Consider the following 26,081-nt stretch of genomic DNA (forward strand, 5'->3'; position numbering starts at 1 on the left):
TGGCGAGTAAACAAATAATTAAAGTAAGACAAGTGTCCAAAGGACATGCGTTCAGAGCACTGTGCACCCGACGCTTACTAAATAAGACGCGGGTCCGTGGTGTAGCGCACAGCGGTAGAGAAAGTCACACTCACCCGCTGCAGGCAATCCCTCCTCTGTATGTTCCCGGCGGTCGTCTCTCGTGTACGAACACGTGACCCCGGGAGAGGAGGGATTATATTAGAATTGGTAGAGATAGACGAAGTACTCCCATGCAATGCGTGTATCAGCGCCATTTCTAAGAGGAAAATAATATATGAAAAGGGGCACGTCTGTGTCTTACTTATTAGAAATAGCAGTCAATGTCCCTTGTTACAATATGTAACCCTGGTATAAGAAAGAGGAGCAAATGTAGTACACTATAGTATTAGTAAGTTACAAAATCCCGCTGCTCGCTAATACAAGTCCTTATGTCCTTCTTATGTATGGGAATGGAGTTACAAAATAACAAGTAAAACAAACTTTCAGTCCCTATTTCAATTATCATATGGACATAGAATTGTCAGAAAAGAAGAAGAATTGAAGGTGTGACGTTGAGCATGCGGGGCCATGCCGGGTGTGGCTGGATGATTTAGGTATTAGGTGCATTGTTGAAAGAAAGTGAGAAAAATTGTGAGAAAAAATGTGAGAAAAAAAAGGGGGACACATCATACCCCCGTACATTTGAAAGTCTATACACATATTTGAACAAAGTCTCCATTTACAGGTGCGGGACTCAGAGTATGTACATAAACAATAAAGTTGCGAATAATAGACATTTGTCTGTACTGGCTGACAGTGTAGAAAAGACATTTAGTCCTGTAATATGGTACAATATACATTACTATCATGGTACATTAAAACACAGAAGTAGAATACATTTGACTCCTAGAGAGAGGAATTCTCTCATGTTATCATCTGTTATCATCACCTAAAAGTTCAGAATTGTTGTACAAAAAATCAGTCAATGTGCACCAAGGATCCCCCCGAAAAAATTAAACATCTTGCTGTGACAAGAAGACTTACACCAAAGAACCTGCTTCTGCCCCTAGTTTATACTAGTACAGAGGGACAGGAGCGAGGGACAGGCAGTGCTGATGATATAATTGATATTGCAAATGATACAAACTCAGATGCGTTCAGTGTCCAAACCCTTACCTTGGCAGCACCCCCCTTAGACACGGCCCAAATAGCTCCACCAAGCCCAATAGCAGCTACACCGAATGCCTCACGTTTATCTAATACACCAAGTACTCCCTTGGCTTCTACCCCTGAGGAGGATATATCTAACACTAGCCCAGCCTTGTCCTCAAGGCTTCGCAACTATAGATCAGTTTCAGGGCCTAAGGGCCAAGGCTATTGCCCTGCGAAAAAAACAGTAAACCCCCCAGCACGGAATAACAACACCAAGAAAACCGGGGGGTGGGTGGGGGGGGGCGCACGGCAAAAGAACACCCTGAATCCTGAGACGGGGGGAAATAGTGTTAATTAAAACTATAAGCACACAAACCGAGAGCAACAATTTACTACATACCCCATGGCTTGAGGGAACTCGGGAAGCTTTAAAAAAATTAAAACATTCACTAGAAATTGTGATAAATGAAAAAGTGGGTAAATTAGAAAATTGCTTGACAGCAAGCCTATCCCAGTTTGTTTCAAGGTTAGAGCACTTATGTAAAAAGTTGGGGAATGCTGAAAGGAATAACACTTTAACTTTACCCATTATTCCCACGAGTGAGGGTAATGCTCCACCACAAACTATGCCTAAAGGACAGGGAGCAGAAAGACTGGCAAAACCTAGGAATTCCATGCAGAAGAATGATAGATCTAGAGAGGAAAATAAACAGAACATGCATGATATCGAGAGGAATAGTGCTGGGAGCACACACAAACAACCAGTCCAGGGAAGCCCGAACATAAACCCGGACAGGACAACAGTGCACAGCCCGAAAGGAACTGATTTAACCCCTAACACTGATGCCCTGCACTTACCGCCGGCATCTTCACCATATGTGATAGTACTAACTGGAGTCCCGACCCTAAAAGGAGAACAAAAAGAATCCTGGCAAAATCTACGCAATAAAGCAGTGGATTGGCTGGTAAAATTTAAACTGTTCCATCCAGCAAACTCTGGTGATATATTGATGGTTCGCAGAGTTGGGTGGTTGGGCGAATCATCCAAGAACATTAGAGGAGACTGCGTAGTGATTAATTTTAGGCGACCACAACATGTTAGAATTTAGGGAAGAACCCCATGTCCAAAGTATGTGCATTAGTGCCCTTCCGCTGGGCTATTTTTACAAGCCAGAGAATGGCGGCAATTCCAGGCAGCTGACTTTCCATGTCCCTCTGACAAACAGATTTGAAGGTTTATCAACATTGGATGAGTTAGTCTGACTAAACAGCTCAAGCATTTCTATAAACCCCACTGTCGATTACTGTAAGGAAATCCATCTTAGCGAAAAAACACAGATCCTTCCCACTAAACAAGTATCAAAAGAATTATGTAGAGGGGGTGGTTTAGGGGCGTAGCACTTACACAAATATATAGTCCAGATCCGAAAGTGGGATCTAGGAACGCTACCAACAACATAGTTAGCCCACTCCGGTACATCAACCACCAACCACTTCAAATAATTGGAAATTTGGAAGTAAAACTCATGTCTTGGAATATAGCAGGGCTTAATAAGAATCTTCAGGATACGATCTGGTGCAACTATATAGACCAATGCGACATAATACTCCTACAGGAGACTTGGTCATTGGAAATTCCCCATAGATTTGGCTATAAAACATTCTGTATGAATGCCACTCCCTCTGTAAGAGGGAGACCGTCTGGGGGCTTGGTGATGTGGATAAGGATCACCCTGAAAATCTTAATTACTCCTCTCTTTATCCAGTCCCAGGACCTGCTGGGTGTAAAAATAGTTACAAGAGACAAAAAAACTCTTTACCTAATTAATGTGTATAATAGGCCAAACCCATTCAATAAGGAATCCCAGATAATAGAACAACTCGATTCTTATCTCGATACAATAGGTCTCAGCTCACAAATAATTGTTGGTGGTGATTTTAATTGTAAATACGAACCAATACTGGGTTTTGATAATATATTCACTGAGCAAGACATGGCAAATAATATTCTGGCCTTAGATAGCAGTGGGGAGGTAAAATGCACGGTGGCGGCAGCACAAATCTTACAACTAACCGTAGGACACGATTTAAGGGCATGTAATGGCCGTTTTCAGTCAGATCGACCTACGGCACCCACATTCAGTAGAGGGACCTCTAAGAGCCACATAGACTTTATACTGGTTTCAATCAGTTTGTGGCATTTAATTGTAGATTTTAAAGTTGACCTCAGGACGGAGAGTGATCACTTGCCGTTACATCTAATCTTAGAACCCCAGTCTTTTAGAACCATTACAGCTGGGGACGAAGTGAATAACCTGAGCACTGGTGACCCTCAAATAAATACCAATAGACGAGCTCTAAGATGGCCATATATCCTAGCCAAAGATGCGACAATGACAAGCATTTATAACACCTTTGCTGACATTGTCGCATCTTTTCAAGATCTCACCTTAGGGGAACGTTGCGTACTAGATATGCATTATAGCTTGGTGGATGCACTGACACCTCTTCTGAGCAAAATTTATAAGAAGAAAAAGGGATCCAAGGACAACCAACTCGATACAGGAAACCCCTGGTATAATAAAGAGTGCCGATTAGCCAAGACCACCTTAATTCAGGCAGTAAAAAATAAGAATATACAAGAAATAAGAGATAGAAGGCATATATACAATAAAACTCTTGCAGAAACAAACAAGCATTTACAATGCAATGGTCTCAGCATTATTAAAGGTAGAGCTATTGGCATTGCTCATGACATCTTTTTTTTTTTTTTTTTTTTAAATCATAAATAAATGGCATTGTCATTTACATTTCCAATAGCTTAATTGTTTGCATATGCGAGACCTATTGCATTAGCACCCACACACAGGGGGCAGGAGAGCAAGCACAATGAACAAGGGGGCAGGGTAGCAAGCACAGCGAAGGGGTAGGGGAGCAGGCACACAAGGGGGCAGTGGCAGGAGAGCAAACCCAAGCAACGAGGAGCAGGAGAGCAAGCACAAGCAACGAGGGGGCAGGGGCAGGAGAGCAAGCACAAGCAACCAGGGGGCAGGAGAGCAAGCACAAGCAGGCAGGGGCAGGAGAGCAAGCACAAGCAACCAGGGGTCAGGGGCAGGAAAGCAAGCACAAGCAACCAGGGGGCAGGGGCAGGAGAGCAAGCACAAGCATCCAGAGGGCAGGGGCAGGCGAGCAAGCACAAGCAACGAGGGGCAGGGGACAGCAGAGCAAGCACAGCCAGGGGGCAGAAGAGCAAGCACAACCAGGGGGCAGGAGAGCAAGCGCAAGCAGGGGTCAGGAGAGCAAGCACAGCTGGATGTTTGGGGGTCCGGGGCTCTTCCGGCACATCTCCTGAGATGGAGAGACCCCAACAAATGCGATCATGCCACAGTTGGTGAGATGGCGGGCAGGTATACGCTGACAGGGTTCAGTTTTCATCACTGAGAATTAATCCAAAACTCACCCAGCTCTATAACCTAAACCATGTGTAAAGCACATACCAGTTGTTTCTTGGCTCTTTAAGTATGCATCATTAATCGACTCATTTCCTAAATCGGAAAAGGGTGATACACTGAGTCAGCCAGGCCGTGTTTTGCACGTTACACGCAGTTCTAGGCAGCAAGGACCCAAGCCACTGAGCTATCTTTGCCCCAGTGCAGGCAGCCGAGATCCAGTGTAACTTAGAGCGCTCGAAGGCCGAGGGGTCTTTGTCAAGTCCATCGAGTTATACCCTTGCCTCTCTCCCAACCTGTTTTAATTTTACCATGTAACCATTAACCTGTTATCCCCGGGGAACTGACAGCAAGATAAACCGCGCATGCGCAAGATCGGTCTGCGGGTCGCTCATTTAATCGCCAATGAAGAGAGCTGGGATTCCTCCATTCTAATACTCCGTGTCACGCTCAACCATCTTTCCTAAACTTTTGTCCCGATTTACAGTCTTTTTTGGCACACAAGGAGAACACATGTGCAATAAAAGCTTTTTTGCAAGCATAAATTCCACCTCGTTGCTCACAGAATGAGCACTGGTGGAATATTATGTATTTAAGGTGCGGTAACTTGTATGGCAGAGGAAATGCAGTGCTCGCATGTTTAGCGTTCAAAGTAGGATCAAGGGCTGTTTGGTGGGGCACCCTGCATAAGTAAATGAAAAACTTTGCTCGTGCCAGATACGTTTCAGAAGCAGGGTGAACATGCTTACACTTTGTAGTTTCTGGATATTTACTTGCCTCGTGCATAAAGTCCCCAACCCTGGAAACACACAGATTTGCTCCTGTACTTTTCCATTAACCTCCCCCATATTTAATGGAAGCAGGGACGCGGGTTCTCAGAAAATAAATATATCACCATGGAGAAAAAAATAAGAATTTACCAGTATTCATTACCATTTTTTTGGGCAGTATTATGTAGCACGAACTCGACCCGAATGTATTGGAGCGCTTTGCATGAACACCAGTTACATTACACCGGACACAATCATTTTTGGGTGATATGCCAAGAATCACAGGATGTTGAGCAGACGCTGAGACTCGAGCCTGGTTCCCCAGCTCCAGAGTCGGCAGTTGTTAATGAATGACAAGCTGTTCCCCAAAACCTGCTGCACTGGGCCAACTGTTGTGTAGGCCTGCTCCCTCACTGTCTGCTTATTCACTGGTAGTGACCAGGAGCCAACAGTCTGTGTCACCAACCAAAAAACCCGAGTGCATCTCAATATTTAAAGGTAAAGTATGCTACTTTTCATATGCAAGAGAGCAAGGAATGTTTTGATGGACATTTGACAACTTCCGCAACTGGGCTGTGGTATACAGGCTGCACCAACAGATAATGCGAGAAGGGCAAACAATCATCTGAAAATAAAGGGCCAAGTGTGATTGTCGCCTAAAAAATGATAATGACTCAAAGTCCATGAGCAAATGAAAGATAGTAAACATGGTAAAAAAAAAACACTGACTAAAAAAAAAGGTGTAATGAGTAGTTTCATTTTCTTGTTAATTCCCAAGTGAAAATACAACAAATGCTCCTATCCACAGTACCCTCTCACGCCGGAGTGTGGCACAGCTGCAAGCAGCGCATCAACAATGCTGCATGGTCATCCTTTGACACCTACTCGGAAGAAACAATTGTCAAACTGCCCAGTACTTTGAAACCCTCTAATCACCTCACAGACCCCCTTCCTGCCAACGCATTAAAGGACTTCATCCCATTACTCCTCCCACTCTGGACCAAAATTATTAACAGTTCTCTACAACAAGGACTCATCCCCGATTCCCTCAAAATTGGACAAGTTACACCTATACTCAAGAAACCAACAGCTGACCCTACTGACCTTAACCATTACCGTCCTATTACCAACATTCCCACCCTTGCAAAACTGTTGGAAAAATGCGTACAACTCCAATTGACAAAACACATCGATCAATTTGACCTCCTCAACACTCATCAATCAGGCTTCCGAGCAGGGCACAGTACTGAAACTGCCATGACACACATAATTGATGATGCACTCCAAATCCTAGATCAAAACGATACCTGCCTCCTCATCCTTCTTGACCTCTCCTCAGCATTTGACACTGTCAAACATGAGAACTTACTTGAGCTGTTACACACCAGAATGGGTCTATCTGGGACTGTTCTCAAATGGTTCACCTCCTTTCTGCATAACGGATCCCAGAAATTCAAGAGCAACAACGTGATGTCCTCACCAGTGCCTGTCACATTAGGCGTCCCACAAGGATCTTCTCTATCCCCAACTCTGTTCAATCTGGTCATGGAACCTCTCACCACCTTGTTACAAGCATCTAATGTACACTTTCACATGTACGCCGACGACACCCAACTATATCTCAAAGTACAATCCCCCAAAGACATCAAACTTCTGAACTCAACGCTCAGAAGCACCCAATCATGGCTTGCCGATAATCACCTCAAACTCAATGCTCTAAAAACTGAGTTCCTTCTGATCTCACCTCCCTCGAAAATCTCCACCACTCAAACCTGGCTTAAGCACCTAACTGCACTCAATGTCCAACCTACCATCGTGGACTCAGCGAAATCCCTAGGCATTACACTGGACGCCAACCTCAACATGCAGCAGCATATCAGCAAGGCAACGAAGGGAGCAAACTTCCAAATCAATACCCTGAGGAAACTTAAACCCTTCCTACCAGCCAATGACTTTCAAACTGCAGTTCAAGCCCTAGTCATTCCTTGCATAGACTACGGTAGCGTCGCCCTTTGTGGACTCCCTCTATCTACAACTGACCCCCTGAGAGCCTCTTTGAACGCTGCAGCAAGACTCATCACTGGATCAAAAAAACACTCAAATATTTCCCCTGACCTAAAATCCTTGAACTGGCTACCTCTTGAAGCCAGAATACATCTGAAAATTGCCTGCATGACGCACAGAGCTGTACACAACAACTCACCCAGCTACCTCACTCAGAAGCTGACAATATCTGGTGGCACTAGAACCACTAGAAGCACAAAGAATCTTCTTCTGAAACCTCATAGATTCCGTAAGGAAAAAACATATAAACGCTCCTTTTCAGGAATGGCACCCAGGATCTGGAACTCACTCCCTCCAGAAACCAGACTTATCTCCTCCACTACATTCTGTAAGAAAGAAGTAAAAGCTATCCTCATGACTAAATTCACCTGAACTTGTAATTTGGATCTATTTGGGACTCTGCACCTATCTGCACTATTGATTTTTTTTGACTGATTGTCGATTTGTATCATCGGTTTTGTGATTATTATGCCCCCCCATGTACCTTCCCTATATTGCTACCCATCTCGTACCTACAACTACTCTTTGCTCATAAGTCTGTTAATCACCCCCTTGTTTCTTTACCCCCTGTTTTTGTAAAGCGCTCTGATATCTACAAAGATCTTGTCCGCGCTATATAAAACTTTCAAAATTAAATAAATAAAAAATTCTGATGCGCTAGTGATGGCCCAGAAGCATAACAAAGTGCCTTCGATGCAACACAGTGGTCCCACTTCAACATCCTCCTCATATATGTTCCTAATGCAGTGGGACTGGGAATGAAGAGATATTCCCTCCTTTATAGACTAATAAAATAAAACATTATTGGACCTTGTAGTTAACTCGAGGGTTCTTAAATGGGCAAGAAATACTAACGAAAAATGCAGAAGCAACAATGCCATTATGCAGTGTAACACCTTGAAGCACAGTATTCAATTAATTCAGTCCTTGTCCAGAGGGATGAAGCTCTCATGTCCCGCGGGGCTTCGGCGGCTGGTGACTGCGGCAGGCTCCTGCCTCCTTTTCATCACTGTCCCGGTCAAAACACACAGAAAAACACAAAAGACAGGCAGCTCAAGTCAGGGTAATCAGGGGCATTTGGAAACGTGCGGGCCCGGGGGAGCCACGGAGGAGAGCTGCGTCAGAGGGAGGGGGGGGGGTTGGGGGGGGAGGCGAGAGCGCGACGAAGGAGGGCAAAGGAAAGGGGGGGAAGCGAGCCGAGCTGAGTAGCTCCTGAGAGCAGAAGGGAAGGCTTGTCCAGAGGGCTGAAGCTCTCATGTCCGCGGGGCTTCGGCAGCTGGTGACTGCAGCAGGCTCCTGCCTCCTTTTCATCACTGTCCCAGTCAAATCATACAGAAAAAACACAAAAGACAGGCAGCTCAAGTCAATCCAACGAGACCGTTGCCGGAAGCATTCCATGCACGAAAAAACAGAGACGACAGCAACGAGACACGCAAAGACGGAAAACAAACACGGAGAAGACATGAGAGGGGGTAGACAGACAAAGTGAAAAGAAAATTATAACAAAATGCTGCTTACCTGATCGCAAATAGAAAGTACTTCCTGGCAACTTAAAATTCGCAGCCCACTCCTGCAAAAGAGACTTTCAAAAAGACCGAAACATGCCGGAAAAAAAAACAACCGCCCACCGCCGCATGACGTTCTAAAAGGGGCGGAGCTAGGAAAAAATCACCGGAACACCCACTAATCTGCTCCAACATTTACTGGCACATCTCTCTTCCAATGGCTAGCCTCCATTTATGGAGCTAGCCAATGGAAGACAGAGGCGGGTTAAAGCCCCGTACTAAAGTTGTATCTACAGCTTTGGGGGTGCCTTCTTGAGTGGCTGTGGTCACCCCACAATGCAAGAGTCAGTCTTGGCAACAAGGCACAGAATATTGTCCAAGTTCACTTACATTCCGCCAGCCATTGGGCAGGCTCCGTGCAAAAAGTGTTCAAAATGATTCAAAGGGAGAAATCGAACAAAAAATCCGCTGACGGCCGTAGAATGGCTGCTAACGACCAATACACAACGAGCAGTCTCTTCTTTCTTTTTGAGGGTTCTCAAGAATAAACAGCAGCTTAAAATACAGACAGTTTTTCTTTCCTTTTTACAAACCTGAAAAACTGCACTTTTTTAAAGGAGCATGTGCCTTGAGAACTCAAAACTGGGGAGTGAGATTTCAGAACCTCTTTGAGAACTAGTCCTATTTTTTTATTGCCGGGCACTCAACTGTGTCCAAGAGAGATCAAATATGTCCATGAATACAATAAACAAAGTGATATCAGAGGTGACTTAATCCACAATTTACAGAGAAGACCTTTCACACTGAAATATGAGGGACAGGCAGCAGGCCAAAGACCTCTTCTCCACTACCAGGAAATGTATTGTGGAGTCAGAGGAAATCAGCTGATACCTGTGATTGGCAGAGTATATGATGATAGCAAATCAGCTACAATTCAAACTCCGACCCTGAAACATATAGGTAGTCAATAGGTTTAGAGTTAGCACTTCAGTTTACATATGCAGGCTCTCATAATTAACACTGGGTGAAGCACTCATATGAGCAACATTGATTAGATTTGACAGTGGGAAAAACTGAATCTATAGGAGGTTTATTAACATGACAACATTCAAAATGCAAACAATAAGTCTATTCATTAAAATATATATATTTGCTTCACAAAGCCTCTATCGTTGTATTTTGCAAAAACAGACACATACGCACACCAATTTCCATCTAAGACATACCTCTGTCTATTACCAGGATTTACAACCCAACAGTAAATCCACTGTAAACTGCTTCACTAGCACATACATCCCAAACACCCTTCTAGCCTACTCCGCGTACGTCACTTATCACTTTAATTGTGCTTTTGCATTTTTACCTATGGCTTACACTCCCACCCACATTTGTAACATTTTGAGCTTTTACATTAACATGCACTTAGTAATTCCTTTTTCATTTCTACCTCAAAAAAATTAGACAGAAGGATTGTATGTTGTGAAAGATGCCAATTCCATGTTTTTTATTCAGTCTTAGGAGTAATGCACCCTCATAAACGGCCTCAGACTTTAGAGATGTATTATTGACATATATGTATTGGATAGGTTGATGTTGGTATTGAGTGTCCGATAAGTGCAAAGAGTGTAAAATATATGTAAAAGGCAGGAGACACATACCAAACCCTTAACAACTATCAACCAGAGGACAAAGGCATGGGGATGCAAAGACTGGAGCTATTTATACAGTGCTTCACGGGTGTGCCTCGAGGGACATGCTCTGCACAGAACACTGTATGTGTAAATCATTGGAAGTTGAGTCCTCAATTTCGGCAGTGGACATTTTCAGGCAGTATTCAGAAGCTTGCTTAAGTGCTTTCAGAATGCTGACAAGTTATGCAAAATGTATCTCTCTAGTATCAACAGATTTAAAAATTACTTCAAATTCACACGATTTACCTATTTAAAAAAAAATATTAGTATTGTGCACTCTACAACTTCAATTAACACCTATATTGTGCTTACCTATTCCATTACTCTTTGGTGTTCATCGGGGTGATCAGGACATTTTGGGTGTCTGACCAAGAATGCTTCACGCATGTTTTTGATGGAGATAAACGCTCTGGAGAAATCTTATTTGAGTGCTTGGGCAATGCGTGTGTTATGTGGAGAAGCAAATGTCCCAGGCACATACTTTCGCATGGTGTGGTAAGCTTTTCGGTCTGGCAACCTGGAGTGATCTGATGCGGTGAAGAGGTGAACTCTTTTCAATAGGTAGGCCATTCTAATGCTGCCTAGGAATCCAAAGGTGAAACAAAGGCTCTGATTCTCAGTCACGCAGTTAAGTGCTCACTGGATGATTTTTTTCTGGAGAGAGTCACCCCAATCAATCCCTACAGTTTTTGATGAAGCAAGATTATGAATGACCTAATGTCGCAGCATAACTGGTGGTGACATATTTAGAAAAAAGGGAAATGTATGATCTGCTGTTCTTGGTCATTCAACAGCTTTCGTAACCAATCTTGTTTTGATCTTGAGAACTCAATTAGGATTTGTGACCCTTTATTTGTGATTTGTTGGTGAGCGTGTTGAAGGCACATTTCAAAAGTTGTAATAACAGCTTGGGCAAAGAAGTAGAACCAGACAGAAGCAACAGTGGGTTCTCTCTCATGTTCAGTTCAAAGCAAATTGAAAGCACATTAACTATAAACTTGTAATTAAAAGGTCACTAACTCTTTCTATTGCTTTGGATATTACAGGGAGGCTGGCAACTTACTGTTATGACTTGATATACAAAGGAGGTTTTAGAGGTGGTACGAGGATAGATGGAACGAGGGGTTTGGTGATCAGGTAAGTTGCCACAGTAAAGGGACATAGGAAGAATGACTTTATATTAGTGCTAAAGGAAAAGACAGTCATTAACGTCACCAGTCGCACATCCAATTTAATAGCCCTCATAATTACAGGGTATTCAGGGGCACCACAGTGAGAATGCTGCAGTCTCATGCTTGAACACTGGTCACCTTTCTCTTTTTATCACTTACAGCAAACCACTCAGAATCCACGGGGTGAGCTGCAAAACAGATATCTAAAAGCGCCGCACGAAAAACTTACACTGGAGGTTTATTGTAATACACAGAGTACATTTTAAGAGATACGGAAGTCCTCGTTTAAAAAAAAGACGTGGTTTTGCAATGCGTATGAAAAACCAGAAGATGCAGAGAGGGCAGTAGCAGGCATTCTGTTTTTGCCCTTCTCAATGCACGGCCCTTCGAGGAGCTCTGCCCGCCTTGGAAGCCGGTGTGCTGGATGTGACTTTCACAGTCTGGTGGCACTGTGTATGTAGGAAAGCCCTCACATCTGGGCTCCGGCGTTGATTAATGAGCCCCTCAACTCACTGCTGCCACTGAAAGGGGGCACTGGCCTCTCCGAGCTCCAGTGCCTCGCGCGCCTTCAAGTGCAGTGCTACCCATGGTGTCTGTGCGACGACAACCGCACCTGGTTATTGCTAATGTAACCTCAATGTGTCATCTTCAAGACCAGTCAAAAGGCGTGTAAAACCAGACAAGAGATACAGTCAACCGTCGTTAAAGCAGTTTTGTCAAAACCTGTCACCGAGGCCTACCATAAAAAAAGCCTCCATGACATATTGCATCGTGTCACCGCTCAGAGTGACACTCCTGAGTTATTTCTCAGATTTAAAATGGAGCCTTGGCAACTATTAGTCCAGCGTGTGTCCAATAAAAGCAGTCTGCTTAGAGGACACGTTGTTCGCTCCCTCTCTGTCCTTGGTGTTGGAACGCGCGCGCCGGATCCCAGCCTCACAGGCCGCGCCGCACTTTGCAAGAAGGGGAAAACGGGATTTTAAAAGCACGCCTCAAGGTTGCCAAAGCGCTTTTCAGTGTCATGACCGCTTAAAGAACAAGCCGTGAGCGTGCACACTCCCGAACTTCCGGTTTCGGGATGTGCACGCTCACGGCTGTCGTGGGGCGGAACTTCCGTCTTTGCGAGAAGCCCGTGCCCACGGAGTGGATGGCCTAGAGGACCGTTGGCAGCAGAAGTCAGGAGTGGCGGCTGAGGCCGCTGATGCGGTAAGTGTGGCTTGGGGGGCTTGGTACGTGCGTGTGTGTGTCTGCGCGTCTGTGAGTGTGTGTGTGTGTCTCTGCACGTGTGTGTGTGTCTGCACGTGTGTGTGTGTCTGCGCGCGTGTGTCTGCGCGTGTTTGTGTGTGCGTGCCTTCGGCCGGCCTGCGTAAGTGCGTCCACAGACCCTGGTAGGCTCGTGCACCGCTCTGCCTCCCTTGAGAGGCAAGTGGGTGACAATAGGTCTCAAGAGCGAGACCTGAAAAGGAAACTCCCGCAATGGCCCACCTCTGAATGACGAAACAAAGGGGGCGGGGCTTTAAAAAAAACACAAACGCCCACGAATCTGCTCCCAGAATGATTGCCACATCTCTCTTCCAATGGCTAGCCTCCATTTATGGAGCTAGCCAATGGAAGAGAGAGGCGGGTTAAAGCCCCAGTACTGGAGATCAAAATTTCTCGGCTGCGCGACAGTGCTGCGCAGTGTACGCTAGGCCGAGACCTAAAAAAGCCTGGGATGAGGAAAAATGGTCTGACCTAATCATTGCAGCAAAATTAAAAGACCAGGCTACCTTTTGGAGTATAATATCTAATGGGAACAAGACAGGAAGGACCCCTAAAGACCTTTTCTTAGACGAAAAAACCTGGGTTGATCATTTCTCCAAGTTGTACTTGTACAATATTGGGGGATCACCTATAGTGGAAAAGGAAATAGAAATCGTACCAAGGTTGCCCGACTTACATTTCAGTTTAGAAGAGACTTTCACAGCAATACAGGCCTTAAAAGTAGGAAAAGCTCCAGGACCCGATAAGATTCCAGGTGATCTACTAAAGCATGATATTGAAGTCTGGGGACCATATATACATTTTTTATGTAACTCAATAGTAGCGGGTACACCGATCCCCAATACATGGAAAGGGGCAAAGATTGTGACAATTTTTTAAAAAAGGCAACCGATATGATCCGGCAAATTATTTGCCAATCAGTTTAATCGACCTTTTACAAAAAGTCTTTGCCAGACACATTTTAAATAGACTTTTAGAATGGATGGAAGAAACCCATGTATTATCAAAGTACCAAGCGGGGTTCAGAATAAAAACTAGTACCATGGACCAAGTGTTCAGATTTACATGTATTGGAAATATATCACTCTAAGTAAGGGCAGCCTGTATATTGCTTTTATAGATTTGAGGGCTGCCTTCGATTTAGTCCCCCGAACCTTACCTTGGGATTCACTAAAAGATATAGGGGTTCCAGGAGAATTGCTTGCACAATTGATTAGGCTCCACATAGGGAACTACGCCAAAGTGAGATGGGAACCAAGGGGGGGAATTATCTAAGGCCATACCAGTGAGATGGGGTGTACGACAAGGATGTGTGTTGGCACCCACTCTTTTCTCGCTGTATGTAAATGACATCCCCAAATATTTAGAAAATTGTAGCCACGACTCCCCAAAACTTGGGTGCGAAGTTATCACAGCGCTAATATTTGCGGATGACACTATCCTTATCTCCCAAACCCCCAAGGGATTACAATGTTTAGTGAACTCTTTTTATAATTATTGTACGGAGAAGGGGCTTGAAATTAACTCAACCAAGACCAAATACATGTCCTTGAATCCACAAAAATCATTCAGGAAGAATCTAGTTTTAAATAATCAAAAACTGGAATATGTGGAAAGTTTTAACTACTTGGGAATCACTTTGGACAGCAAATTATCTTGGAAGGGACACTTAGAGAAGAATAGGATAATGTTTCGTCAAAATTTGTTGCCAATACTGAAAAAAAAAATGGAGACAGTCAGTCCAAGGCTATTTCACCAGCCCTGGAAGTCTTTAAAGCAAAAACCCAATCAGCTGTACTTTACGGGGCCGAGATCTGGGGACCATACTGTAAAAAGAATTTTGAACGGGAAGAAAATAATTTTATTCGGAAATTGCAAAAAATCCCGACCAGAACACCGGTACTTTTGGATATTAATATCAAACCTACCGACCATCAAGAATTTTAAGACCCCTATTATATTGGGTTAGGATATGGACTACCCCAAAGCTTATTAATTACAGAGATGGCCTGGTAGAGATTATGCAGATTGATGGATACAAGAATATCCCCTGGCTAAAACACGTTTTATCTTGGGCAAATAAGTTAGGCCTATCTTACTATTGGGAAGAGCCCTTAAGATTGACACCCCTTTCTAAGAAGCTTTTAAAGTGTACTTTCTGGTCTTACATGAATAATAATATGTTACATAGCTCATCCACGGGGTCACTTACCCTGAAGTTTCTATCTTTCAAAGATGCTGTCTCATTTGAACCTTTTCTGGATGAGATAGGCCCCCCGCTAGTGAAATCCCTATTTCTACAATTTAGATATGGAGTTTTGCAAACCAATGTAAATATGTTCAGATGGGGGGGGACTAAAGAAAATGATTTATGTACTCTTTGCACACAAAAGGTTGAAGAAAATGAAGTTCATATACTTTTCTTTTGCCCAGCATACAAATTAGCCAGGGAACATTGGGTTAGATCTCTGTGCAGGAACTTGGGTTTAAGGGTCTGCAGTGAAGCAGAACGTATATTGAAGTCTAATACCTCACAATTGGTGGTTTTCTGTGTAAGCAGGTTTTTATATAATGTCTACTCGATTAGAAAGAAGGCTGGATTAAAACTTTAGTACCATAAGCTTATAATATTATTGACTCCTAAGTTTAGGAACTTTTGCATCTGTAACTCTAGAAATTTGATTAGTCACTGTGATCAAATTTCCATTACATACTAAAATCCAATTTTTAGTTTAACATGCTATAGAAAGTCTAGCTTTTAAATGAATTTTTAATGTATTTATGATATTAGATGGTAGGTTTGATGGCATAATTTGAACCCAATCTTAAAATTGTATGACTATTTCTGTCCCCAGTCCATTGTACCTGATCTATTGGATTACTTTTCATGTATAAAATGTATTTTAACTGTTTCTTTTATGGCTAAAAATAGCCGAAATAAAGACTAACGAAACAAATGAAACAGTGTCTAGTCTAGTCTACTCTAGCTCATCTATTATCCCTGACAACGTCTGCATAAACTCTCATACCCGCACTAACAGGGGCGTAGCTAGAGCTTATGGCGCCCGGGGCTATCCCACAGATTGCCGCCCCGTGGGGGGGGGGGGGGGGGGGGGGGGGGGGTTTGCTGGCGAAAAAGGACAGTGAGCACTTGAAAGATGTTTAGGTGACACGTAGTATTGCTGCTAATAGATACCTCGATCACGCAAGTTGCTTGCACATACATGACACGGTCAAAGGCTAGACAGTTGAATACACCGGTGACTGGCAGGGTCATGTGAGGCAGTTCTGTGTCCTTAATGATCTTCTACAGAGATACAGCAGTAGCCACATTGAAGTTTCTTACAGGCCTATTTCAACCACAGACGTCTCCATAAATAAGTAGCAGGATTCCTGAATCTGTTTTAGTGAGACTAGCAATGGCTCAGCAGCTTGTCTCCAGTTATTGCCATGAGACTCACTTCATTATTCGGCTTACAAGCCTTTCTAGATTGCAGTATCCTAACACTGACAGTACCCTCCTTGAAAGGTTGGTCCTCTGTTCTTGGTTTTCCTGAGTTTAGCTTTTCAAAGATTGTGATTTTTGGAGCATCATTATTTGCTGATAGTTTCCAAGATCCCTTTCTATTCTACTAAAAAACTCTTATCCCTAATCCTGTTAGGATCTAAGATTATTTTGACTTCATATTCAGAATGACAGTTAATTTCTAAAGGTGTTGGTGGCGCCTTTATCCCGGTGTCTACCAAACTCTTTTTTTTTTTTAAGTGACACGTGATAAAATGCACCTATTGCAGAGTTTTGATGACATTTTAAACGCCCAGTGACAGGGTCAAGATTCTTGCCAATTACGTAAGGTCACACATAGCAGGCTGAAATATCATACTTTACCTCAGGTGGAGAGGATAATAAGATAGCCAAACCCTGTTTCCCACTCAATAATCTGTGGCACTTCAATACATGTGTATGCTATTTTTGCCTTGTCTACATTTTTCTTAAATAATGAATGGAGCTATCCTAAACTGAACTAAGTCTTGGACTGCTGAAACCACTGAATTTTCCTGTCTTACAAATGGATTAGAAAGTCTACCGTCTTTTAGTAAAAAGAGGCTCTTTCCTCTGGAAAATGCTTTGGCATTTTTCGGATCCCCAGGAAATCTGAATGGATTTGAAAATTATTGGGGCACAAAAACGTACATTTTGCTGCATACTAATGTGTTTTTCTTTATTATTGTGGCATTATATGTTATTGGCATTCAATAGTTATTCGTATTTATGATTTTTGAGTTTGTTTTAAACTAACGGTATCGATTCAAAATATTTGCCAAGTGCTCATTTGTAAAACCCTCAGCCAGTTCTCGATTTTTAGGGCAAAAGCACTTTTTGTGTTAAAATTGTACAGGGTCTTAAGTCACTATGGGCTAAAATGATCCTGAGAAGTGGAGTTTGCGCGCTCCTTTTAAGTTCACACCTTAAAAAAAGACCATAGTATTCCATGTCCACAGTGTGTGTGTTATCATCAATGCTGCGCGCCGCGCTCGCTCCTCTCTCATACAACTTGACAGTGACGCACTTGGCACTGCAGCTCTAGGCTAGCCTCTTTGCAAATAAATAAAAAACTAAAACTAAGCTGCCTGCTTAATGCAACAATATGTCATGGTGCCGTCGTGCACGGCCATGGTGCAATCATTCTAGGACGCCGGTTCTTTATTCTCTCTCTCACCTCTCATGATGAATTATTTAGTCAAGGTGCGTGCCTGCCTGCCTGCAAGACAGACAGTAAAGCAGGGAGCAAGAAGAATGGTCTCCCTCCGAGACTCCGACTCCTCGACACGACGAGGGGCGAGCATAGGGGGCGGTGAGCGCGTAACGCGTCACTGCTACGGCGGGGGCTGGCCAAAAATGTCCTTCAGGGCCGTCATTGGTTGCATTCGCGCGCGCCGCGCACGCTACCACTGATTGACGGCCCTGGAGGACTAGTGTGAGCGAGGGCGAGGCAGTTACGGTAAAGGACGGTAACTACTGCAGGCGCAGCCGCACAGTGCAAACGCGGAACGGACTTTAAAGTCCCGCGTTTGTGTGCACTGCATGCAGCGGCAGCCTGCAGTTACTGTTACCGGCGAAGATAGTGTGAAGCAGGTCAGGTCATCAGAGAGGCAGCTGCTGCTGCAACGGGCCTCGGCCTCCAGTCCAGTGCCGGCCCGTGTGGCGGCCTCAAAAAAGGTGCCGCCTGGGGCGAACCCCCCCAGCTACGCCACTGCCCACTAATGATCACACTTAACTACTTCTAACTACATAAAATAACTGGAGTATATGCATGCAGTGGTCTCTGTAAGAGCACAAGATGAATCCCAATAACCAACATGAAACAGGGGATTCCACTAGCCTTAAGTTTCCAGAGCAGCGTGCTGGCTGGGATAAAACGCTTCAGTGCCTCGTCAGTGGTAGTAAGTTCAATATAAATGTAATTACAATGCTTGTTAAAAATGAGCCAATCAGTTACCTACATTGTAGAGCGAGAATTGTGTTGAACTCTTTTATCAACGATCCCATTAAAGCTTTTTTGTCCTAATGCTGGTATTGAAGTTGTAAGTCTGCTGTAGTTAGAGGTCTCATTTGCACCAATGAGGATGTATATATTTCCTCTACATTTCGGTTATAGCTGCATATTTTATGGAATTATGTCTTCTCAAAGGAAAGATTGATTTAGAGGTAGGTAGGTAGAGAAAATTGTGCTTTATGTGATTTTAGTGATTAGGTAAACATCATTTTTTTATTTCCAGACACATGCACCAGGTACCAAGAGGATCAAGCTGGATACTCCTGAAGACATTGCAAAATGGAGGGAAGAAAGAAAAAAGTAAGTCACTAAGTGTCCACAGTGTCTTACTTGATTGGTAGACAAAACCTTATTGGATCCTGCCTATCCTTACGGTCAATCAATCAATCAATCACAGAATTTGTAGAGCGCACTATTTACCCTCGAGGGTCTCAAGGCGCTGGGGAAAAAAAGGGGGGGGGGGCTACTGGTCCGACAGCCAGGTCTTGAGTAGCCTCCTGAAGGTCAGCAGGTCTTGGGTCTGTCGTAGGCTGAGTGGAAGGGTGCAAGAAAGATCTGCAGCCGGTGGTTGTTCTTTGGATGCGCGGGGCGGTCGCGAGGGAGAGGTCGGAGGAGCAGAGCTGGCGGTTAGGAACGTAGAAGACAAGTCATTTGTTGAGGTAGGCTGGGCCGGTCTTGTGGGAGTGCCTTGTGTGCGTGGATGAAGAGTTTGAAGGAGATTCTCCTCTCGACGGGGAGCCATTGCAGGTTTCTCAGGTAGGGGGTGATGTGGCTGTGGAGTGGTACGTCGAGGATGAGATGTGCAGATGAGTTTTGGATGTGTTGCAGTCGTTTGATGAGCTTGGCCGGGGCTCCCGCGTAGAGGGCGTTTCCATAATAGTCTGCTGCTGACGAGGGCCTGGGTGACTGTTCTTCTTGTATCTGTCGGGATCAACCTGTAGATCCTGCGGAGCATGCGGAGGGTCTTGAAGCAGGAGGAGGAGACTGCGTTGACTTGCTTGCTCATGGAGAGCGTTGAGTCGAGGATGACTCCCAGGTTGCGTGCGTGGTCAGTGGGTGTCGGGGCTGCCCCCAGTGTCATTTGCCACCAGGAGTCGTCCCAGGCTGAAGGGTTGAAGCAGTGGATGAGGACCTCGGTCTTGTCCGTGTTCAGCTTTAGTCGGCTGCTCTTCATCCAGTGGGTACTGCCTTCATTCCTTTGTGGAGGTTGGGTTTGGCGTTGAGGGGGTCCTTGGTGAGGGAGAGGATCATTTGAGTGTCGTCGGCGTAGGAGATTAGGTTGAGGTCGTGCTGCCGGTCGATGCGTGCGAGCGGGGCCATGTAAATGTTGAACAGTGTCTGGCTGTGGGAAGATCCCTGGGGAACGCCGCAGATCATCTCGGAGGCTTCGGATTGGAATGGGGGGAGGCAGACTCTCTGGGTTCTGCCGGAGAGGAAGGAGGTGGTCCATTCCAGGGCCTTGACTCGAATCCCTGCGTCATGGAGGCGTGCGCATAGAGTGCGGTGGCAGACAGTGTTGAAGGCGGCGGAGAGGTCCAGCAGGATGAGGGCTACGGTCCCACCATTGTCCTGCATGGTCCTGATGTCGTCATTGGGCAGTCTCGGAGCTGTGTATGCTGCGGAACCCTGACTGGGATGGGTCCAGGATGCTGTTTTCTTCGAGGTACCGGGTTAGCTGTCTGTTGACGATCTTCTCGATGACCTTGACTGGGAACGGAAGCAGGGAGATGGGCCGGAAGTTTTTGAGGTCTCTTGGATCCGCCTTGGGTTTTTTGAGTAGGGCGTTGATCTCAGCATGTTTCTAGCTCTCTGGGAAGGTCGCGGTCTCGAAAGAGAGATTGATGACATTGCGCAGGTGGGGTGCGATGGAGATGCTGGCTTTGTTGAAGATGTGGTGCGGGAAAGGGTCTGACGTGGAGCCAGAGTGGATTGTGCTCATGGTCTTGATGGGGTCATTGTTGTTCACGTTGGTCCACGCTGGCAGGGGGTCGTGGTCGATGGTGTGCGGCGAGTCTGGTGTGTCGGTGTCTGTTGGGGCTGTCTGGGTGTTCAAGCTGTCGTGGATGTTGGCAATCTTGCTGTGGAAGAAGGTGGCGAGGGAATCGCACAGGGCGTGCGATGGCAGGATGTCGTTGGTGTTGGAGCTGGGGTTGGAGAGTTCCTTCACAATGTTGAAGCGCTCCTTGCTGTTGTGTGCGTTATTGTCAAGGCGGTCTTTGAAGGAGATCCTCTTGGCGGACCTGATGAGGTGATGGTGGTTGCAGAAGGCATGTTTGTGTGCTGCGTGGCTGTCCGGTATCTTTTCACTGTGCCATTTCTTCTCTAGTTTCCGGCAGGTACGCTTGGATGCTAGGAGTTCCGGGGTGAACCAGCTAGCTCTCTTGCTGGTGTCTCTGTAGGTGGGTATTTTCGGCGGAGCGAGAGTGTTGGCGCAGTCGTCTATCCATTGCCTGAGGTTGTGGGCAGTGTCGTTGGCGTTGGAGGGGTCGGTGGGTGGGCTGAGAGCGAGGTTTGACTGTAGTTGGTCTTAGGTGACTTTATTCCAGCAGCGGCGTGAGATCTGTTGGGTGCAGTGGTGTGTGATGCGTTTCTTGAAGATGAAGTAGATGCAGCGGTGTTCTTCCCAGAGGAGTTTGGTGGTGTGGCTGAAGGAGACGTGGGAGCCTGGGCCTAGCGTATGGCCTGCGGAATGGGTAGGCGTTGTGACAAGCTGTCTCCGTCCGATGTTGGCGAGGTTGTCGATCAGGGTGGTGGAGTTGCTGTTGTGGTTGTGCTCCAGGTGAAAGTTCAGGTCTCCGAGGAGGATGTAGTTGGTGGAGGTCAGGGCGTGCATGCTAATGAAGTCGGCGATGGAGTCGCTGAACGGGGGTTGAGGTCCGGGGGTCTGTAGACAAAGGTGCTTCTAAGGGTGATGTTGGGGTCCATGTGAATCTGGAAGTGCATGTGTTCCCGGTGCAGAGAGTGTCATCGGTGTTGGTCGAGACTCTGATGGAGTTCTTGTGGACGATAGTGATTACTCCTCCTACTCCGTTGGTGCGGTCTCTGCAGGTGATCTTATAGCCGTCTGGGATGGCTATGGCGATGTCGGGTGCAGCTTCTAAGGGTGATGTTGGGGTCCCTGTGGATCTGGAAGTGCATGTGTTCCTCGGTGCAAAGAGTGTCATCGGTGCTGGTCGAGACTCTGATTGAGTTCTTGTGGACGATAGTGATTCCTCCTCCTACTCCGTTGGTGCGGTCTCTGCAGGTGATCTTATAGCCGTCTGGGATGGTTATGGCGATGTCTGGTGCGGCGGAGTCGTTCATCCAGGTCTCTGTCAGGAAGGCGACGTCCGGTGATATGTCGAGCATGCCCTCCCTCCCACTTCCCCGCCTCCCAGCTGTTCCTTCCTCCCATCTCCCCATCCAGGCCGGACGCTGGAGAGCGACCCTTGACCCTTCCAGGTAGGTCGCTCCCCCTCTGCACAGCACCGCCTGTGTGTCCCTGCCGCCACTGCAGAGGAAGTTCAAGGCCCTCCTCCACCCTCAGGCTACCACCTGCGCCTCATCCCTGGTGGCCAGTGGTAGGCTGTAGGTTTGCTCATCCTCCATTGTATTGCCTGTATTTTCTTTCATTGCTCCCGTTGTAGTGACTGCATTTTCATTGTTGTGTCTGTGACTGCTGTTGTCTGTCTATCCCGCTGCCTGTACATGGTCTGGGCCCGTTCTCTCCCTCTGTTCCCCTCGCTGCCCCGTGTTTCTCGGCCGGTTTGTTTCCCTTCTGCTCCCCTCGCTGCCCCTGTGTCTCTCTGCCCGGTCTTTCCTTCTGCTCCCCTCTGTGTCTCTCTGCCCGTTTTTGCCTTCTGTTGCTTAGCTGCCCCTGCATTTCTGTGACCTTTCTGCCTTCTGTGCCACTCGTTTCCCCCCGTTTTTCTGTGACCTTTTGCCCTTTTGTGACTTTTCTGCCCTCTGTGCCACTCGTTTCCCCCTCAATTGTTGTGCCCTTTGCTTTGTTTCCTTCGTCTCCCCTCACCGCCCCGCATCCCCTGCGGCTCCGCCCCCTTGACTGCCCATTCGCTGCCCCCGCCTCCAAGCTGCTCCTCACTCCCACCTCCCCATACATGCCGGCCGCTGACGCGCATCAAGCCCGTCTGCGCCCGTCCTCGCCTGGACCACGCTAAGCGCCAGAACCCCTGGCCCCCGCACCTGCCATGACGACCGCCGACACTACGACACCAGCACTCTGCACGCTCTCAACCCCGAATGGACCCACAACTGCTTCAAGGCCGCCTCGAAATGCACACACGGTCCATTCGCCTGCCGAAACTGCAGCTACACAAGCCACAGAGCCGAAGAACCACCCACCAAGAAAAACCTCAACCACCTCCGATGCATACTACTGAACACCCGCTCCGATTGATTGAGGTCAAGGGACCTCAATCAATCAATCAGTCACTACATACCCGCAAGGGTCTCAAGGCGCTGGGGGGGAGGTGGGGGCCGCTACTGATCGTACAGCCAGGTCTTTAGTGTCCTCCTGAAGGTCAGCAGGTCTTGGGTCTTTCGTAGGCTCAGTGGGAGGGTGTTCCATGGCTTGGCGGCGAGGTGGGAGAAGGATCTCCCGCCTGTGGTTGTTCTTCGGATGCGCGGGACAGTGGCGAGTGAGAGGTCGGCGGAGTGTAGCTGGCGGTTGGGTGTGTAGGAGGATAGCCGTCTGTTGAGGTAGGCTGCGCCGGTCTTGTGGAGTGCCTTGTGTGCGTGGATGAGGAGCTTGAAGGATATCCTCTTGTTGACAGGGAGCCAGTGCAGGTTTCTCAGATGGGGGGCGATGTGGCCGTGTCGTGGTACATCGAGGATCAGTCGTGCCGATGCGTTTTGGATGCATTGTAGTCGATTGATGAGCCTGGTCGGGGCTCCCGTGTAGAGGGCATTTCCGTAGTCAAGTCTGCTGCTGACGAGGGCCTGAGTGACTGTCTTTCTTGTAACTATCGGGATCCATCTGTAGATCTTGCGGAGCATGCGTAGGGTGTTGAAGCAGGAGGAGGGGACGGCGTTGACTTGCTTGGTCATTGAGAGCGTTGAGTCGAGGATGATTCCCAGGTTGCGTGCGTGGTCAGTGGGGGTCGGGGCTGCCCCCAGTACCGTTGGCCACCAGGAGTCGTCCAAGGCTGACGCGTTGGAGCCGAGGATGAGGACCTCAGTCTTGTCAGAGTTCTGCTTCAGACGCGCTGATCTTCATCCAGTCAGCGACGGCCTTCATTCCTTCATGGAGGTTGGCTTTGGCGGTGATGGGGTCCTTAGTGAGGGAGAGGATCAGTTGAGTGTTGTCGGCGTAGGAGATTATGTTGAGGTCGTGCTTTCGGGCGAAGTGTGCAAGCGGGCCATGTAAATGTTGAACAGTGTCGAGCTGAGGGAGGATCCTTGGGGTATGCCACAGATGATCTCCGAGGCTTTGGAGCGGAACGGGGGGAGGCAGACGCTCTGGGTTCTGCCAGAGAGGAAGGAGGTGGTCCATTCCAGAGCCTTGTCTCGGATCCCTGCGGCGTGGAGGCGTGCGCTTAGTGTGCAGTGGCAGACGGTGTCGAAGGCGGTGGAGAGTTCTAGGAGGATGAGTGCTGCAGTCTCCCCGTTGTCTAGCAGGGTCCTGATGTCGTCGGTGGCGGAGATGAGGGCGGTCTCGGTTTTGTGGTTGCTGCGGAACCCTGACTGGGAAGGGTCCAGGATTCTGTTCTCTTCGAGTTATCGGGTTAGCTGTCTGTTAATGATTTTCTCGATGACCTTAGCCGAGAAGGGAAGCAGAGAGATAGGTCGGAAGTTCTTGAGGTCTCTTGGGTCTGCTTTGGGTTTTTTGAGTAGGGCGTTGATCTTGGTGTGTTTCCAGTTCTCTGGGAAGGTTGCGGTCTCAAGAGAGAGATTGATGACGTTGCATAGGTGGGGTGCGATGGAGCTGCTTGCTTTGTTGAAGACGTGGTGCGGGAATGGGTCTGACGGAGAGCCGGAGTGGATTGTGCTCATGGTCTGGATGGTGTCATCTACGCTCACACTAGTCTAGGCTAGTAAGGGAATGTGTCGATCGTGTTCGGGGGGTCTTTTGTGTTGCGGTCTGTTGGGGCTGTCTGGGTAAATGTAAATGTAAATGTATTGCGATTTATATAGCGCACGTATCACCCGAAGGCATCAAGGCGCTTGCCTTGGGAACCCGTCCTGGTATTCCCCTGTGAGATAACCCCAGCAGGGTATCCACAAGGTGAAAGCCAGGCATCGAGTAGGCACCGGAGCGAGAATTATCGAGTCCGTGGAATTTTTGAGCCCAAGACCCGCCGGGGCGGGGAATTGAACCCTGGTCCAAGACCTATCTCAGCTTCCAGGTCTGCCGCCTCTAACCCCTGAGCCACACTTCTCCACTGGGTGTTGAAGCTGTCGTGGATGTCTGCTATCTTGCGGTGGAAGAGGGTGGCAAGGGAGTCGCACAGGGCTTGCGCCGGCGGGATGTCGTTCTGATCAGTGCAAAAATAGCAGGAGCTGACGGCGTCTCATTCACACCGCCTACCATGTTTAAGATCAAAGCAGGCACAGCTCCCCAGTACCTTCAAGCCCTTGTTAATCCCTAAAATCCCCTGCGTAAACTCAGTTCATCTTCTATGGAGTATTTCTGTGTACCGAGAATTAGACTCGCCAGAATGGGTGGCCGGTCCTTCGCCTTCCTGGGCCCAAAACTGTGGAACTCATTGCCTCTGCATGTGCGGACGGAAACCAACTATGCCCGATTTCGTAAAAACACTAAGACCTGGCTTTTTAACCAGTAATCAGCACTTATCACCTGTCCATTCAACATCCTACCTGTCCAGCGCCGGGAAACCCTTTCTGGGTAGCTGTCGCGCTCTACAAGATTAAATAATAAGTAAATGTTGTTGGTGTTGGAGCTGGGGTTGGAGAGTTATTTCACGATGTTGGAGAGCTCCTTGCTGTAGTGGGCGTTGTTGTCGAGGCGGTCTTTGAAGCATGTCTTCTTGGGAGCCCTGATGAGGTGTTGGTGGTTGCGGACGGCGTCCTTGTGTGCTGCGTTGCTGTCCGGAGTTTATTCACTGTGCCGTTTCCAGCAGGCTTGTTTGGAATCTAGGAGTTCTTCGGTGAACCACCTGGCACTCTTGCTGGTGTCTCTGTGGGGGGTTTCTTCAGCGGGGCGAGGGTGTTGGCGCAGTCCTTGATCCAGCGTCTGAGGTTGTGGGCAGCGACGTCGGTGTTGGAGGGTTCAGTGGTGGGCTGAGAGCGAGGTTTGCATGTAGTTGGTCTTCGGTGATTTTGCTCCAGCGGCGGCGGGGGATCTGTTGGGTGTGGTGGTGTGTGGTGGGGTTCTGGAAGGTTAAGTGGATGCAGTGGTGGTCGGTCCAGAGGAGTTCGGTGGTTTGGCTGACGGAGATATGCAGGCTTGAGGAGAAGACTGGGTTGAGGGTGTGGCCGGCAGAGTGGGTGGGCGTTGT

At 47.1% G+C, this 26,081-nt stretch overlaps 1 protein-coding gene across 1 annotated transcript in view; it reads left to right on the forward strand.

The window, feature by feature from the left end:
* Positions 1-26,081, forward strand: part of NUFIP1 (nuclear FMR1 interacting protein 1) — a 210,178-nt gene that overhangs the window by 83,102 nt on the left and 100,995 nt on the right. Inside the window, exon 5 of the mRNA XM_086935016.1 lies at positions 18,848-18,924. Coding sequence (XP_086791142.1) covers positions 18,848-18,924 — 77 coding nt within the window. The remainder of the gene's footprint in view (positions 1-18,847; positions 18,925-26,081) is intronic.

The sequence above is a fragment of the Lissotriton vulgaris genome, chromosome 8 (assembly GCF_964263255.1).
Source record: "Lissotriton vulgaris chromosome 8, aLisVul1.2, whole genome shotgun sequence".
Lineage (NCBI taxonomy): Eukaryota > Metazoa > Chordata > Amphibia > Caudata > Salamandridae > Lissotriton > Lissotriton vulgaris.